This window comes from Hyperolius riggenbachi, chromosome 2 (assembly GCF_040937935.1).
Source record: "Hyperolius riggenbachi isolate aHypRig1 chromosome 2, aHypRig1.pri, whole genome shotgun sequence".
Taxonomy (NCBI): Eukaryota; Metazoa; Chordata; class Amphibia; order Anura; family Hyperoliidae; genus Hyperolius; species Hyperolius riggenbachi.
Window position 1 is genome coordinate 160,262,386 of NC_090647.1, and position 18,366 is coordinate 160,280,751.

At 43.6% G+C, this 18,366-nt stretch overlaps 1 protein-coding gene and 1 long non-coding RNA gene across 11 annotated transcripts in view; one reads left to right on the forward strand and one right to left on the reverse strand.

The window, feature by feature from the left end:
- SERP2 (stress associated endoplasmic reticulum protein family member 2) overlaps positions 1-18,366 on the reverse strand; it is a 106,110-nt gene that overhangs the window by 17,941 nt on the left and 69,803 nt on the right. For 2 of the 7 annotated variants that reach the window (XM_068265228.1, XM_068265227.1), the window contains exon 1: positions 15,945-16,426. The exons of 3 other annotated variants lie outside the window; for them this stretch is intronic. In XM_068265228.1, coding sequence (XP_068121329.1) covers positions 15,945-16,028 — 84 coding nt within the window. In that variant the 5' untranslated portion in view covers positions 16,029-16,426. Of the gene's footprint in view, positions 1-15,882; positions 16,427-18,366 lie in introns of those variants that run through there. 2 more of the 7 variants (XM_068265223.1, XM_068265222.1) reach the window with 2 other exon arrangements.
- LOC137544147 (uncharacterized) overlaps positions 16,233-18,366 on the forward strand; it is a 219,926-nt gene continuing 217,792 nt past the window's right edge. For 2 of the 4 annotated variants that reach the window (XR_011025733.1, XR_011025734.1), the window contains exon 1: positions 16,414-16,504. This is a non-coding gene — a long non-coding RNA (uncharacterized lncRNA). The other 2 variants (XR_011025735.1, XR_011025736.1) reach the window with 2 other exon arrangements.

The window sequence follows — 18,366 nt, forward strand, 5'->3', positions numbered from 1 at the left end:
ATCCACAAAACAAGGTTTTTGGTAAGCAGTGTTATAATTAACGGGGCACATTCTTTAAGAATAGTGAGAACTACCACAGCAGATGATACAAAAGGGTTAGAATCAGATTACCACCAGTTATTGGCCAACTCAAAAAACTAAAAAACTGTAATCTTTTCATGAACAATCTTACTCAGACTCCCATCCTGTACTGTAGATGAAGAAATGACCACAGTTAGTCTGCGGAGTGATGTTCTGAAGTAGTTGCACGATTTGTCAGTACAGTGTATTACAGAGTGGTGTATGCTTTCCTATCATTACTTCTGAGACAATCTGCTTCTCTGAATTGTTTTATACACATTTATGCAACATTGTCAAGAACCTGTTGCCAAATAACCTAATTAGCTTTGAGGTGTTCCACCGCTATTTTCTCGGTCTGATGTGCCTTTTGGCCTCACTTTTTTACAACATGCTGCCAGCATCAAATTCAAAAGGAGCGCGTGTTTCCATAAAATAGTAACATTACTAAGTTTCAGTATTTGATATTTTGGCTATTTATTCTTAGTTAAATAGCATTTAAAGAGACTCTGTAACAAAAATTTCATCCGGTTTTCTTCCATCCTACAAGTTCCAAAAGCTATTCGAATGTGCTCTGGCTTACTGCAGCACGTTCTACTATCACCATCTCTGTAATAAATCAACTTATCTCTCTCTTGTCAGACTTGTCAGCCTGTGCCTGGAAGGCTGCCAAGTTCTTCAGTGTTGTGGTTCTGTGATGCATCTCCCCCCTCCAGGCCCCTCTCTGCACACCGCCTGTGTGTTATTTAGATTAGTGCAGCTTCTCTCTGCTCTATTATCTTTTACAAGCTGGATAAATCGTCCTCTGAGCTGGCTGGGCTTTCACATACTGAGGAATTACATACAGGCAGAGCTGTCTGCACTCTGCAGGAAGAAACAGCCTGACACTTCAGTGGAAGATAGCTGCAGGGGGAAAGAAACACACAAATCATCTCTTGAGATTCAAAAGGAAGGCTGTAGCCTGCTTGTGTATGGATGTATTTTCTATGTGTGGACATACTGTACATCAACCTACTTCCTGTTTTGGTGGCCATTTTGTTTGTTTATAAACAAACTTTTTAAAACTGTTTTTAACCACTTTTAATGCGGCGGGGAGCAGCGAAATTGTGACAGAGGGGAATAGGAGATGTCCCCTAACGCACTGGTATGTTTACCTTTGTGCGATTTTAACAATAGAGATTCTCTTGAAGGCTAGGTTCATAATGGTCAGTTGCATAATGCACGCATTACAATGAGTGTGAACTGCACTGTAGACTAGACATAGGCTTTAATACAAAGCCTGCATGCAGTGGGTTAGAATAACATGATCAGTTTCAACGCAGTACTGTCTGTGAACAGGCCAATAGAATTGTATGGGCTGTGACAGGGGCATAACTAGAAATCACTGGGCCCCCCTGTGAAAGTTTGAATAAAGTCCCCTCCCCCCCCCCCTGCTATTTTGCACAGGTAAACTGAGAACCAATGTTATTCACTTGGCTAGTGCACACTTGAATGTGTTTTCCCCATGCAGATAAAAACAGACAGCAGTGAAGCACTGCGGGCATTTTCTCTATCAATTACATCAGCTTCTGTGATAAAACGTGCATGTTTTCACACATTCAGACACACATGGTGTGAAGAAAACGCATACAGAAAACCGACAGATGAGTGTGCTCCCAGCCTCAGCTTATTATACTCACTCTGTCCATCTCTAATGGAGCAGAACTGGCTCTGCAGACTTCTCCAGCATCACTCAGTAAACAGAACTTGGGGAGCGGTAGAGGAGCTGGGCGCTGTACACGAGAGCCTGCTGCACACTGAATAGGGACTGTCTACAAAACTTTGTATGATTCCTTATCTATGGCAAAGCAGATGCAGTCATTGCAACAATTGTGCAGAAAGCAAATGTTTTTTCTCTCCGAACCCTTAGTTGTCATTCTCTCAGGACAGGGAAAAGAAACGTATCCCCCCATGGGGCCCACTTGATGTTCTTGACCCCCCTTCAGCTGCATCCCTTGCAGGATCTATTTTTACGCCCCTGGGTAGTGAGTAGACATGCAGAATTATTCTACAATGCAACGGAGTACTGTGAACTCAGACTCATTGATTTGCAATAATTTGTAAAGTTGTAAAACTTTTTTGGAAACTGGGTTGTAAAGATTTTGCTGTAGCCAGGTTTGTATTGGGAGGGCTTTACTTGTGTTGTCTTAGTTGCGTAGAAATGGATTTCTCCCCCATCCCTACCTATGGTATGTAGGGATGGGCAACAGGATGCAAATAATTCTGAGTTAATGCAGGATAATGAGAATTTATGCAGCTTTAAAAATGGACCAATTGAAGTCCACCTTGATAGTATTTGATTGGTCCATTTTTAAGTTGCATAAATTTGCATACAGAATTTAGATAGTCTTGCTTCTCACCGACCATACCTAATGGTTTGTGCTTGTAATGTGAATAGTTCAAGAAGGAACCACGGTTCTTATAACATCTGCCATACAGTCAGGCTACTTTCATATTGTGACATTCTGCAAAATCAGGATTGCAACAAAGGGGGAAGGTCGCACTGCGCTTTATGCATACAGTACTCATAAAGTATGCACCTCACTGCATGCATCACATTATGCCAACGGATTCCGCCGTGCAACACTGCTAACGCTTCAATGTGAACGTACTATTACAATATAATTGCATTGCGTTAGCAACTACTGAAAATGGTTCTTCAGATTTTAACTGCCTACTTTTTTCACCAGAGTCGTCCTTTAACTGATCAGTTGTTCCTTAGCAGTGCAAATCTTTCAGTTAACAGCATACAGTGGAGGAAATAATTATTTGACCCCTCACTGATTTTGTAAGTTTGTCCAATGACAAAGAAATGAAAAGTCTCAGAACAGTATCATTTCAATGGTAGGTTTATTTTAACAGTGGCAGATAGCACATCAAAAGGAAAATCGAAAAAATAACCTTAAATAAAAGATAGCAACTGATTTGCATTTCATTGAGTGAAATAAGTTTTTGAACCCTCTAACAATAAAAGACTTAATACTTAGTGGAAAAACCCTTGTTTGCAAGCACAGAGGTCAAACGTTTCTTGTAATTGATGACCAAGTTTGCACACATTTTAGGAGGAATGTTGGTCCGCTCCTCTTTGCAGATCATCTCTAAATCCCTAAGGTTTCGAGGCCGTCTCTGTGCAACTCTGAGCTTGAGCTCCCTCCATAAGTTTTTTATTGGATTAAGGTCCGGAGACTGACTAGGCCACTCCATGACCTTAATGTGCTTCTCCTTGAGCCACTCCTTTGTTGCCTTTGCTGTATGTTTTGGGTCATTGTCGTGCTGGAACACCCATCCAAGACCCATTTTCAGTTTCCTGGCAGAGGGAAGGAGGTTGTTGTTCAGGATTTCACGATACATGGCTCCGTCCATTTTCCCGTTAATGCGATTAAGTTGTCCTGTACCCTTAGCAGAAAAACACCCCCAAAGCAAAATGTTTCCACCCCCATGCTTGACGGTGGGGACAGTGTTTTGGGGGTCATAGGCAGCATTTTTCTTCCTCCAAACACAGCGAGTTGAGTTAATGCCAAAGAGCTCTATTTTGGTCTCATCAGACCACAGCACCTTCTCCCAGTCACTCACAGAATCATTCAGGTGTTCATTGGCAAACTTCAGACGGGCCTGCACATGTGCCTTCTTGAGCAGGGGGACCTTGCGAGCCCTGTAGGATTTTAATCCATTGCGGTGTAATGTGTTTCCAATGGTTTTCTTGGTGACTGTGGTCCCTGCTAATTTGAGGTCATTCACTAACTCCTCCCGTGTAGTTCTAGGATGCTTTTTCACCTTTCTCAGAACCATTGACACCCCACAAGGTGAGATCTTGCGTGGAGCCCCAGAGCGAGGTCGATTGATGGTCATTTTGTGCTCCTTCCATTTTCGAATAATCGCACCAACAGTTGTCACCTTCTCTCCCAGCTTCTTGCTAATGGTTTTGTAGCCCATTCCAGCCTTGTGCAGGTCTACAATTTTGTCTCTGACATCCTTGGACAGCTCTTTGGTCTTTCCCATGTTGGAGAGTTTGGAGTCTGCTTGATTGATTGATCCTGTGGACAGGTGTCTTTTATACAGGTGACTAGTTAAGACAGGTGTCCTTAATGAGGGTGACTAATTGAGTAGAAGTGTCTAACCACTCTGTGGGAGCCAGAACTCTTAATGGTTGGTAGGGGTTCAAAAACTTATTTCACTCAATGAAATGCAAATCAGTTGCTATCTTTTATTTAAGGTTATTTTTTCGATTTTCCTTTTGATGTGCTATCTGCCACTGTTAAAATAAACCTACCATTGAAATGATACTGTTCTGAGACTTTTCATTTCTTTGTCATTGGACAAACTTACAAAATCAGTGAGGGGTCAAATCATTATTTCCTCCACTGTATATTATGTGAACTGACCCATAAGGAAACATGGACACTGAGCTGCATGTCAGTTGTCCGTTCAGTTATACCCAACATCAACTGATTCGAGTTAAAGGATTATAAGGCCTGGAACCCACTAGCACTACATTTCTAAGCCCTTGTAATTTGAAAAGCTCTTGCGAATATTATGCTATGGGAGTGATCCCTCTTGAGCAATATGATTTTATAAAAGTCCCCCATAGCAGTGCATTACCAAGAGTTTTTCAAAGGCTGCTAGTGGGTTTGAACCCTAAGGGTGCACAAGCCTGAAAGTGCACTACCACTAGCTTTAGGGCCTTTTTACACGAGCAGTTGATAGGCAGTGAAAAGCCTGTCAAACTCTCAACTGCCTGCTGCTGCCGCCTGGTAAATGCTCATTGCTGTTTGATGAGCACACAGTTCAACTGCCCGTGTGAAAGGGTCCTTAGGCTGTCTAAGGGCTTGTTTCCATATAGCGCGCTTTCAGGTGCGCCTATGAAAACGCGATTGCAAGGACAGCAGACAGTGCATAGACTGCACTGTCTGCTGTATCCATTCATGTGCTGCAATTCACTTTAGAATCGCTGTGCATGGTTGCCTGAATTTTGGGGCGTTCCTCCGCCCCCGGCAGTGAAACGCAACACAGAGCCACACAGCTCTGCGTTAATTGGAAACGAGCCCTAATGGTGTACACCGCTATGTGGCATTTCAGCTTCTGCGTCTCCCTTTCATGTGTGATCGATTACAATGTCCTCCTCCCCCAATCAAAAGCTAATTGACTGTGGCCCTAGTTTTTAATTGATTCAACAACTAATCACTTAACAAGACCACAGTGTTTGGTTTAGGCCTCTTTTCCGCAGACTGTTGCTCAACAAGCAGTTACCAGGCAGCAGCGAGCAGTTGTGAGAGTTTGAGAGGCATTTCACTGCCTATCAACAGTCCATGGAAAAGAGGCCTAACTAGTGTTAATGAGCACTACAGCTCTGTTCACTGGACTGATCTTTCAACAATAACAGATCTGTAAATTGATCATGTGAAAGTGATAAACCAATAATAGCTACATTTTTCTTAGCTACAAAACTATTTTTGAAGGAGAATAAAACCTGCAGAGTTTAAAAACAGTTTCCTTTGCAGACTGATATCTGTTCATTTGAACAATTTCACACTTCAATGACTGGAAAATTTCCGTGACTAACGCTACAGATGGAAGTCTACATAAGGAACTGTACAAAAAAAAAAAAAAAAGGAGATGGGTTAAAGCGGACCCAAACCAAACATTTTTTTAATTCAAAATATTTAGTTGCACTACTCTGACACATACAAAGATAAACAAACACACCTTCAAGCCTATGAGCATTGCTGTGCATGCTTTTCACCCTTCTCTTCTCATAACTAGGGTTATACAGGTGGCAGCCATTACTTCTGAGCTTAGTAGGAGGTTTTAGATCATGGGTGTGTTTGTCATCATTTTCCCTCCCTCACAGGGATGTCATCTATGTGAAATCTCACACAAGCAGAGATCACCTCCCCTTTGACATCATCAGTAGCAGACTGTGTTTTGTTTTTGTTTTTTTATCTCCTCCACCAGTCTGCCGGATTCTGTCCCGGAAATATGAAAGGAAGGGAGGGGTTCCTTCAATAAATGTAAAATATTTTATATTTGTCATCATGCAGCTGAAAAAAAGGCTGTTATTATAGGTTAGAAAATAGATTTTATTTCTGAAATCTTGTATTTTTAATTTGGGTCCACTATAAACATGTTTAGCTGACGAACATAGACCCTTTCCCCATTTTGCTTTGCAGTTCCCTTTGTGGGCCACATGGATAAAACAATGAAGTGGTGCCTTTCTAAACAGCATTGCTGGCTTCTGCTGTTTAGAATTTGTTTTGAAGTTGTTAAAGGACAACTGTAGTGAGAAGAATATGGAGGCTACCATATTTCTTTCTTTTTAAACAATAGCAGTTGCCTGGTACTGATACTACTGATCTATGTGGCTGCAGTAGTATTTGAATAACACCAGAAACAAGCAAGCAGCTAATCTTGTCAGATCTGACAATAATGTCACAAACACCTATTATGCTGCATGCTTGTTCAGGGTGTATGTCTAAAGGTGGCCATACACTGGTCGATTTGCCATCAGATTCGACCAACAGATAGATCCCTCTCTTATCGAATCTGATCAGAGAGGGATCGTATGATGGCCACCTTTACTGCAAACAGATTGTGAATCGATTTCAGCCTGAAACCGATCACAATCTGTGGAGCAGCCGCCCCCCCCCCCCCCTCATACATTACCTGCTCCGGCCCGCGCGAGTCCCCACCGTCTTCTTCTCGGCTCCGGCTACTGAACTTCCTGTCCAGGGGAAGTTTAAACAGTAGAGGGCGCTCTACTGTTTAAACTTCCTGCCGGGACAGGAAGTCCTGTGTAGCACTGGAGCCCAAAGCGGAGAAGAAGACCAGGGTACTCGCGCCGGCTGGAGCAGGTAATGTACTACCGCTGTATGGCGTCGGTCATCGGGCATTCGAACGCCGCTAACGACGCACTCCCGACCCGCCGGCGACCGAGAAAAATCTTCCGCATGGATGGGTCGACAGGAACGATCGATTTCGGATGGAAGTCTACAAGCCATACACAAAAATCACATAGGTCTACAAATTGCAATGCGACTCTAGGTGCGTTTTGAAATTGTACAGCCATTTCCTTCAGACTGTATGCGAATCACTTGTAGTGCTTTCCTATGGAGCTGCAAAAGTTTACTTTTCCATTTTTTTTCATTACTTTCTTTTCTATTAATTTATAAATCGGCAATACAGGAGAAAAAGAAAATGCAAAGCGTTAAGAAAAATACTGTAGACAATTAATGACTGTACAGAGCAGAGAAAACGGGTTGACAAGCCCAAAAGATCACCATACAACAAAATTATAACAATCCAGGAGGCATTTAATCAGAAACAGAAAAAAAAGGGACTAATACAAATTATCACCAGCCAAAAAGGATCGAAGGCAGGACACCACTTCACAGCACCCGTGACGTGTTAGAAGGGGAGCCCACAGGAAAATGCATAACCCAGTCTGCCCAGATTTGATTAAAAACGGGAGATATTAGACTTTAAGGAATACGAAATCTGTTCCATATGGTAGACCCACCACATTCTGGACAATAGGGTTTATGAGATGGCAAAGGGCCCTTCCAGTGCTTAGCAATTATACAGGCATTTTTACATGTTTATATGTAAAAACAGAGCTAGTGATTATATTTTATCTCGTTTAATAAAACATTTATTAGTCACATACAGACAGATGCAAATGCATGAAAAAAAAAAAACCACACAAATGCAAAGGAAAAACACAGAAAAGCATATGGAGCCCGAGGTGAGAATGATATGGATGCTGCCATATGTACAGGGAGTGCAGAATTATTAGGCAAGTTGTATTTTTGAGGAATAATTTTATTATGTTCTCAATGAACCCAAAAAAACTCATTAATATCAAAGCTGAATATTTTTGAAAGTAGTTTTTAGTTTGTTTTTAGTTTTAGCTATTTTAGGGGGATATCTGTGTGTGCAGGTGACTATTACTGTGCATAATTATTAGGCAACTTAACAAAAACCAAATATATACCCATTTCAATTATTTATTTTTACCAGTGAAACCAATATAACATTTCAACATTCACAAATATACATTTCTGACATTCAAAAACAAAACAAAAAAAACAAATCAGTGACCAATATAGTCACCTTTCTTTGCAAGGACACTCAAAAGCCTGCCACCCATGGATGCTGTCAGTGTTTTGATCTGTTCACCATCAACATTGCGTGCAGCAGCAACCACAGCCTCCCAGACACTGTTCAGAGAGGTGTACTGTTTTCCTTCCTTGTAAATCTCACATTTTATGATGGACCACAGGTTCTCAATGGGGTTCAGATCTGGTGAACAAGGAGGCCATGTCATTCGTTTTTCTTATTTTATACCCTTTCTGGCCAGCCACACTGTGGAGTACTTGGACGCGAGTGATGGAGCATTGTCCTGCATGAAAATCATGTTTTTCTTGAAGGATGCAGACTTCTTTCTGTACCATTGCTTGAAGAAGGTGTCTTCCAGAAACTGGCAGTAGGACTGGGAGTTGAGCTTGACTCCATCCTCAACCCAAAAAGGCCCCACAAGCTCATCTTTGATGATACCAGCCCAAAACAGTACTCCACCTCCACCTTGCTGGCGTCCGAGTCGGACTGGAGCTCTCTGCCCTTTACCAATCCAGCCACGGGCCCATCCATCTGGCCCATCAAGACTCACTCTCATTTCATCAGTCCATAAAACCTTAGAAAAGTCAGTCTTGAGATATTTCTTGGCCCAGTCTTGACGTTTCAGCTTGTGTGTCTTGTTCAGTGGTGGTCGTCTTTCAGCCTTTCTTACCTTGGCCATGTCTCTGAGTATTGCACACCTTGTGCTTTTGGGCACTCCAGTGATGTTGCAGCTCTGAAATATGGCCAAACTGGTGGCAAGTGGCATCTTAGCAGCTGCACGCTTGACTTTTCTCAGTTCATTGGCAGTTATTTTGCGTCTTGGTTTTTCCACACGCTTCTTGCGACCCTGTTGACTATTTTGAATGAAACGCTTGATTGTTCGATGATCGCGCTTCAGAAGCTTTGCAATTTTAAGAGTGCTGCATCCCTTTGCAAGATATCTCACTATTTTTGACTTTTCTGAGCCTGTCAAGTCCTTCTTTTGACCCATTTTGCCAAAGGAAAGGAAGTTGCCTAATAATTATACACACCTGATATAGGGTGTTGATGTCAGACCACACCCCTTCTCATTACAGAAATGCACATCACCTATTATGCTTAATTGGTAGTAGGCTTTCGAGCCTATACAGCTTGGAGTAAGACAGCATGCATAAAGAGGATGATGTGGTCAAAATACTCATTTGCCTAATAAATTCTGCACTCCCTGTATTTTCTTTTATGCTAGGTACACACCATGCAATTTCCCATCAGATCGATACGTTGAACCAATAATTTGACATGTCTGATCTACTCCCAGTCGATAAAAAAGAACGATTTTGTGCAGAAGTCATCTAAAAATTGACCCAGTTATCAACTTGGAGCAGATTGTACGTGTTGGAAATGGTCTGCTTACCCTGTCGATCTGACAGGAAATTGTATGGTGTGTACCTAGCATTACACAATACCAGTGGCCTTGCCGTCCTGCTAATCTTTCAGGCTGGGAGCTCACTCGTGCGCTTTTATTGCTGCGTTTTTGTTTGGGTTTCATTTTTCGTGTTTTGCGTGTGCGTTTTTATTCATTTCCCTAATCAATGGAGTTAAATACAAATAACATTAAAAAAAAAAAATGTAAAAACACATTCCTCTGCATCTCCACTAAGATACATTGGGCTTGATTCACTATGTTAGCGCTGTGTAACAGCATGAGTTGTATCAGCTGCTACGAGCGCTATAAAAATAAGCATGCTTTAATTACTGTCATTGGACGCTACAAGCCTTATTGGCATCATAGCGTGCGTAATGGCGGACCGGGCAGTCAGGGTACACTATGCTGCTGAACTGCAGCATAGCGAACGCTGTCAACATAATGCAGCTCCGATCCTCCCGACATCATCACTAGCGAGTCCAGTGACTTTAAAGGACTTGATCCCCGCACTCTGATTGGCCCAATAGGCTGTCTGTCAAGTGATGTCATTCTATGTATTGGGCCAATCAGAGTGCAGGGATCAAGTCCTTTAATGTGACTGGACTCGCTAGTGATGATGTCGGGAGGATCGGAGCCGCATTATGTTGAAAGCGTTCGCTATGCTGCAATTCAGCAGCATAGTGTACACTGACTGCCCGGTCCGCCATTACGCACGCTATGATGTCAATAGGGCTCGTAGCGTGCAATGACACTAATTAAGGCACGCTTACTTTTATAGCGCTCATAGCAGCTGATAACTCTCGCTGTTCTGCAGCGCTAACATTAGTGAATCAACCCCATTGTGAGTTGTGCATGCTTTTTGAAAATTATGAAGCAAGTTTTGCATTTCAAAAATGCACAATGTAAAACGCACGTATATGCATTTTTTACATGTGGTCGATAGACTTTCATTAGCAGCAAAAACAATAGCGTTTCTGTCAGCATGTTCCTAGCCTCCTGTGTCATTAGTGTCTGAATCACACGCTTGAAACAAGCATGTGGCCAATCCAGTCAGGCTTCAGTAAGAGGATCTGATCTGCATCCTTGGGGATTAGAGACACAGGAGCAGGACAGCCAGGCAACTTGTATTGTTGAACCTTTTAGCAGCCACAAAAAGTTAAGTTTGTGGCTGATCAGGACCCAGAAGACATGTCGGCTGTTCAGTGTGTGGGTGGTGGAGACACTGATGCAATCGTCCTGCCTGTTCTGCATGGCTGCTCTAGGCAGAGGAGTTTAGACGGACCTCGCTGCCCTGGCACAAGTTGTCTCAGACGAGATAACTCATACAGGGCTGTTAAATGATTAAAAGGAAATGAATGCAAGCCTCCATATCACTCCCACCCCTGGCTCTCTTTAGAATGCATGCTCTTTTGCATAACCAAGTGTGCTCCCAGCCTAAACCTTAAGGCCCGTCCCCACCTTGCAATTCTTGTGATGAACGACTTCTACTGACCTGGGGCTGCCTCCAGCCACTATGTCCCTTGCCGCAGGTAGCTTCCAGCCAGTGCCCCCGGGTCACCTCCATTCTCGATGGCGACCTCACCAGGTCAGGATCTTCTGCGCCTGCGCAGTACACTCCAGAGCCTGTGCAGTACACTCCAGAGTACGTGGACAAGACGTGGAGCAGAGCTGTGGCGAGGGACATAGCTACCAGGGGCCTGAGGAAGATGTCATGTTTTATTTTTTCTCTAGGAGCTCGGACACTTCCTTTAAGACCCCTGACCACTCCTATGCAAAGTACTGTGATCACTGGAAGTCTTGGCGCGCCCGTCGTGTGACATCGCACAGGAAGCTGGATCGGGGAAGCGCTCGTTGTCAGGGAGACGTCACTGGATCCATCTCCCTGCATCACGAGGCAAGTACTTAGCTTAAAGAGGAACTCCAGTGAAAATAATGTAACAAAAAAAGTGCTTAATTTTTACAATAATTAGGTATAAATGATTTAGTCAGTGTTTGCCCATTGTAAAATCTTTTAAATCCCTGATTTACATTCTGACATTTATTACATGGTGACATTTTTACTGTGGGCAGGTGATGTAGCTGCTGCTTGCTTTTTTTGGCAGTCGGAAACAGCTGTAAACAGCTATTTCCCACAATGCAGCAAGTTCACAGAGAGGAAACTATCAAGAGTACGTACTCAGAGTTTCTTGTGGGAGGGGTTTCACCACAATATCAGCCATACAGCGCCCCCTGATGGTCTGTTTGTGAAAAGGAATAGATTTCTCATGTAAAAGGGGGTATCAGCTACTGATTGGGATAAAGTTCATTTCTTGGTCAGAGTTTTTCTTTAAAGCAGAGATAGAAACAAAGAAGAACTGTGCCGATGGAATGCACACTGAAAAGAAACAACATTCATAGGTTACAGCAAATGTTTTTCCTATATCTGTGTCTAATTGGTATTGTGACTAAAGCCTGTAAAGTCAGGCTTGCCACCTGCCACCCACCAGTGAAATTCGGGTGCAAATTAAATGCAGCATTAGTGACACCGCGCGAGTCAATTGCTGACACGTGTTGGTGTTACATGGCGGCAGAGGAACGCGACATGTCGAGTCCCACCCATTGTGAGTAACGTCATTTCAAGCACCCCTTGACGCGTACATATTTCTTAGTTTTATTTGTTATATTCGATTATCTTAAAACTTCATATAATAGACCATGACCAGATTAAGCATCCTCCGGGGGTACAGGTACAAAGTGTTGGGGATCTAGAGCACTTGTGATATCCCCACTGAAAATCTCAGAGATCACTGGAAAGCACTGTGTAGTTTAAGTGGAGGCTATCAAGACTTCATATTGTTCTTTTTAGACCTCTGTGAGCAGGTGTGAAGAGTGAGCTGCCTTTATCTACACACTTGGGATAGAGATTCCCTTCACTCAGCTCCCTGGGGGAGGGGACAGGTAGGCTGCGCTATTCCTGTCACAAGCCAGCAAGCACACAGGATAGTAACAACCTGGATGGGGCCCATATGCTTACTGCTACCAGAAGACATTAATGCTATGCCAGACTAGAAGCAATTGCAAAAGCTGGCATACTTTTTTTTTTGTAATTAAATAAGCAATCCTCCCTGTGCTGATTCATTTTATAAAACAGAATTCAGCACCATGGAGAGCATTACATCTAAGTTTCTCACTTAACACATTTTAAACAGTTAATTTGGTATACAGCATTATGCTGGGAATACACCACAAGATTTTTCGGCAGATAGATAATTTCCGATAGGTCCAATCTGATTTTCGATCGTTTTTGTGACCGATTTCTCGTAGAAGTGAATGGAAATTGATCAGAAAAACGATCGGAAAATCAGACAGTAAATCTGCTGAAAAATCTCATTGTGTATTTCCAGCATTAGAATATCTTTTCAACATCCAGGGCATGCAAGAGCAAACAAGCAGTTACACCAGTGCACATTGGTCACCTGGTGCTGCTTCATTATCAGTTCAATGCACCAGTCTTTAGCCACGGCTCCTGTTCTACTGCGTAGCTGCAGCCAGAATCGCCAGGGGCCCTTTTCCACCAGCTGCGATCCACTCAAATGCAGGTCACCGCCGTTTAGCTGTTTGCAATGAGCACCGCGATAACATGTAGCGCAGGCTGGTGATTTGTTAATTCCTAAATTGCAATTGCCAGCCTGCGCAAATCTCATTGCGACCGTGCACCTTCCCCACGACTATACACCACAATCATGACAAGTGGGAAAATCAGCCAGCACAAACGCAGAGCAATTGTGCATGCTAGCTGAAAAGGGCCGTACACTGTGCAATGCTCTGCTTTAGAGAATCAGCTGTGTGCTACAGACATCTGCAGCATACCGTCCAGATTCGCACCAAAGTGCAGTCTGCATGGCAGGACATGAATAAGCATTATTTCTGGGCATGCCGGAAACATGCCCATAGATTATATGAACAGGGATCCACTAGTGCTCAGTAAAAAAAACTGAAAAAAAACAACCCTGTTTTTGCTTTACAACACTTGCTTTAAAGAATACTGAACATGTATATTTGATTGTAAAACATACAAACTAGTACTGTCAACATGATCCTGGCTTCATAGTCCAATGAGTCACCTGGCTAAGATATTGAGTACTTCACATAATTGAGTTAGGCTAGTGAGCTACTGTGACGCCAGGATCAGGATGACAGCTCTGGAGTTTCCACATTTGAAAATAAAACTACAGAAATGACTCTACAGGTTCTCTTTAAAAGTAGAATTAACCACTCGCTGTGTGCACCATGGGTTGAGCAGAGCATTACACACAGTGGCATATATGAACCATCACTCCTGCTGGAGGAGTTTATTTACCTTTCCTAGCTGGCAATGGGTCTCCCAGCATTATCTCCAATGGAGAGAAACATTTCGCTCAACTAAATTCTGTTTATCTTTCAATATGCAGGAACAGAAATTAGCACAGGAAGCTGAATCAGCAGAGGTTGACCTGAAACTTTGGGCGCTAGTCTACCTTAGGGGAGACCTCATAGGAAAATTCAGCTAATGCGATTGGGTGGACGGCACCTTCGCAAAGTGCTAGGCTTCCAATAGGTTGTAGTAAACTAAGCCCACACTAATTGGCCAATCACAATGCTTTGTGCTGTAGAGGGTGCTGTGAATGGACAACTGTTCCTGCTGGGTCCCCTAAAGTAGACTAGCGCCCAACTTTGTGTGGGTCTAATCATATTTGGAAGCCAATTATTAATAATATGATTAAATGATAAACTTATCAAGCTGTCGATTAATTATGCATTAGCTTTCTGGATCAGATTAACCCCATCAAAATTCCACTTCAGCATGTATTCTTGTAGAACAATACACTGACAGTCAGAAAGTACCTTCGCCAGAGTCCAATATGGCAACAAAACTAAGACTGAAGCAGATTATCTTTTATTTTATTGGTCAGCCAGTCAACTGATTAAAGGTAATCAATAAAATTAACATTTTTGAGATTTACTGAAATGTTGTAGAAAATTGCATGCAGCTTGCAAACAGGCCAAATGAGATAGCTGTGGTTTTGGGTTGGCTTACTGCATGCAGTTTATAACTAAACTGCCACAAACTCAATGACCTTCTGTAATCTAAAGAAACCAATAAGAACTCACAATAGTAAGCTGTCTGTTTCCTAAAAGTATCTGCTCATCATTCTTGTTCAGCACTGGTTTACTGAACACAACACTAGGAATATGGGTGCTAGTTTTAAGGAGACCTGGTGGGTACCTAGACCGATGGCCGCTTCTTGCTCCTGGCAATCTGGTTGCACACCAATAGTTTGTAAGAGATCAAGGGGAAACACTAAAATTGCACTACAGGATTTTCAGCCGCTAGCTTTGGGCAGGACGCTTGCTTCAGCTACCACATATGCAACTTTAATATACCTATTTGGCTGGTGGTGGTCATCGTCTTGGTTAGTGGTCATGTACAGCAGGAAGTGTCTGTGGGTCCCTTCAACTAGACTAGCATCGGAATATGAATTTTTAAAAAAGGACCCATAGCCTCCACTGTACCTTATATCCTAGGTTCTCAACGTGTGGTACACATAACCCTGGCGGTACTTATGATGGTTCCAGGGGGTACTCGGGCTTGATATACTTAACCAAGAATAACAAATGTAGAGTTTTAGAAAATTATAAATGTTATTTAAACAACACCAAATTAGTATTTTAGCTAATTAAAAGCAATAGTTAATGCTTGGAAATTGTTTAGAACCAATTATCATGTACTAGAATTAAATATATATTTGTGAAGAGGTATCTCTGATGTTTACTATGCTAGGGGGTACTTGGTGAGTAAAGGTTTTTTTAAAAGGGGTACATACCAATAACATTTTTAGAAACATTGCCTTATATGATAAATACACCCAAAGAACTTCTAGCTTACTCCACTTATAGCCAGTTTCCCACACCGCAAGTGACAGGGCTAATGAGACAGTAGTGTGTGTGCGTATAGGACATCCACAGGGGCTCTCTCTATCACCTGGAGGCACAGCAGCTGGGAGAGGTCACATGAAGTTAAGTTCTACTGTGAATTTGAGGTACCTTTGGAATGTTTTATTACTAGTACTAGGGAAGGGTGGGGTAGGTTGGTTTGATGTGCAGAGTAACACACAGCTGCCTCTTCTCTCTCAGCATATGGGCAGCACACAGTGACTGACACTCATCCGTCCACACGCAGCAGCAGCAGCAGCAGCAGCAGCAGCTGACACTATGTACACAGAGGATGCTGTGGAAGCACACACATGCACCTCCTAGAGATGAGTGGTGATGAGGATGGATGGAGATGATGGCAGCCGCCCCCTCTCCTCACCAGGGTCTTGGCCACGTTGCCTCTTTGCGTAATATTCTTGCTGTGCTTCTCGTTAGCCATCCGGATCCTCTGCTTGGCCACCATAGTGCATATGTGAGGCTCGCCGGCCAGAGGTAGTGGCAGCACTCTGCACGTTACCCAGCCACCATTAGCGGATCACACAGCCCGGCTGTCAAAAGGCGTCATGACGTCACAAGCACCTGTGCTCCACTCCTCCTGTCTCCTGTCCATCCATCCCTCCTCACTGCCTGCGAGGCTGGAGGAGGAGGGGGGGGGGGGTGACGTCACTGAGAGGGACGGGCTGTGAAGAGAGACATGAGGCAATCGATCCCTGCTTGTCTACGCTCAGTTGCATGTTTCACAGTATAACACTCAATAGGGGCATCCCCGGCAGCCCTCTGTACGTGTAGCTTCCTTGTAGCGTGTTCTTGCTGGTTGCTAGGAGATGATGCATGTGCTGTTCTAGTTGTATTTAAATCTATTGACCATCCCTACCTAAAAATGACAGTCACTTGCTTTAACCATTTCCAACAAAAGAGCTACAAATATGAATAACTGATGTAAGAAGAGATATTTGTAATTAGATGTTCACGGTGGGCATTGCGTTACTTGTGGCAGCAGGAATGCAACGGACTAGGAATGTGCGTTGCGGCGTCGTATACAGTGAAGCATACAGTCAATGATTCGTTGTAACCGGTAACTGTGCGTTTGGTAATACTTATGTATGTTTTACTGTATCTACTGCATTTTCTTAAAGGAATCGTCAGGCAAAAAATAAAATAAAAAATAAGAGTTTCACTTACCAAGGGCTTCTACCAGCCCCATGCACAGGGCCGGATTTGTACTTTCCAGTGCCCTAGGCTTGCTGTCACCAAGTGCCTCCCCCCCCCCCCCCCCCAAAAAAAAAATATATATATATATTTGTCCAACACTCTGACTAGCGATCATTGGTTTGAATGGACACATTTCAGTTGTGCTGCTCTGCCCCCCATTCAACAAATAATTCCTGTAATCTGAGCTCCTGCCCGAATGTGCACAGCAGCCGATAGTGTTCTGGGCATGCATACTTGAGAAATGATGCTGATATATGACCGGTACTTGTCAAGAATGCATAACACTGTACCGGCCATGGGAAGGAGCGAGAAATTACAGGGAGCGCGACGCAGAGCCGGGACAAGGTCCTCCAGCACCCAAGGCTGAGACACCAAAGTGCGCCCCTCCATCCCTGCCACCCCAGCCGTCACACACTGATTGCTATTAGACTAAGAGGCGCCACAGGGCCCCCAACCCCCCCAACACCTTAATATCTAGTTATCTGGCTTGCAGTCACTGCCATGTATCCCCTTTTCTTATTTCTTTCTGCTTCAAACACAATTAGGATTGACAGCTGAATGAATTTTGCGCCCCCTCCTACACTGCGCCCTGAGGCTGGAGCCTCTCCAGCCTATGCCTCGGCCCGGCCCTGAGCGCGAGTGGCAAGAGCATGCGCTGCTTCTTTGTCCTCTGTGAGACTGGCTGCAGTCGGAGCCACAAACAGGTGGCAGGGCAGTGCAATGGAGAGAAGCAGGGGTCTAGTCCTGGGAAAAGAGGTGAGTGGACTCACCTGGAAAACCCCTGTGCGTCAAAAAATGGGCATGGTCAAGCATCATGTGGGCGTGGTCATGGGTGGGGCCAAATATACATGACCTTAGCAGTGATGTAAAAGGTCTGCCGGGGAAGTTTGAGCTCTGCCGTAGTGTATCCCCCCAAAATAGATGTAATCTGACAGCATTTCACCAAAAAGACACATCACCTGGTAGAAGTTCCTCCAAAATACAGATAATATAGCAGTGGTTCCCCCAAAATAGATAATGTGGCAGTAGCAGTTCCCCCACCATACACATAATTTGGAAGCAGTTCCCCAAAATACGCGAAACCTGGCAGCGGATCACCCAAAGTACACGTAACACCCAAAATACATATAACCTGGCAGCAGTGGTCCCCCAAACATACACAATCTGGCAGCAGTTCCCCAAAATACGCGTAATCTGGCAGCAGCCGTTCCCCTAACATACACATAATCTGGCAGTTGTTCCCCAAAATACACGTAATCTGGCAGCAGCCGTTCCCCTAACATACACATAATCTGGCAGCTGTTTCCCAAAATACATAACAGCGGTTCCACAAAAATGCAGATAATCTGACAGCAGTTCCCCCAAAATAGGTAGCCCCAGCATAGGTAGACAGGTCTATAGGTGTCCCCAGTATAAGTACTCATGAGTATAGTAGTCCCCAGTATATGTAGCCAGAGGTAGATGTGCCTAGTATATGTATCCAGGGGTATACGTGCCCAGTATATGTAGCCAGGCGTATATGTGCCCAGTATATGTAGCCAGGGGTATATGTGCCCAGTATATGTAGCCAGGGGTATATGTGCCCAGTA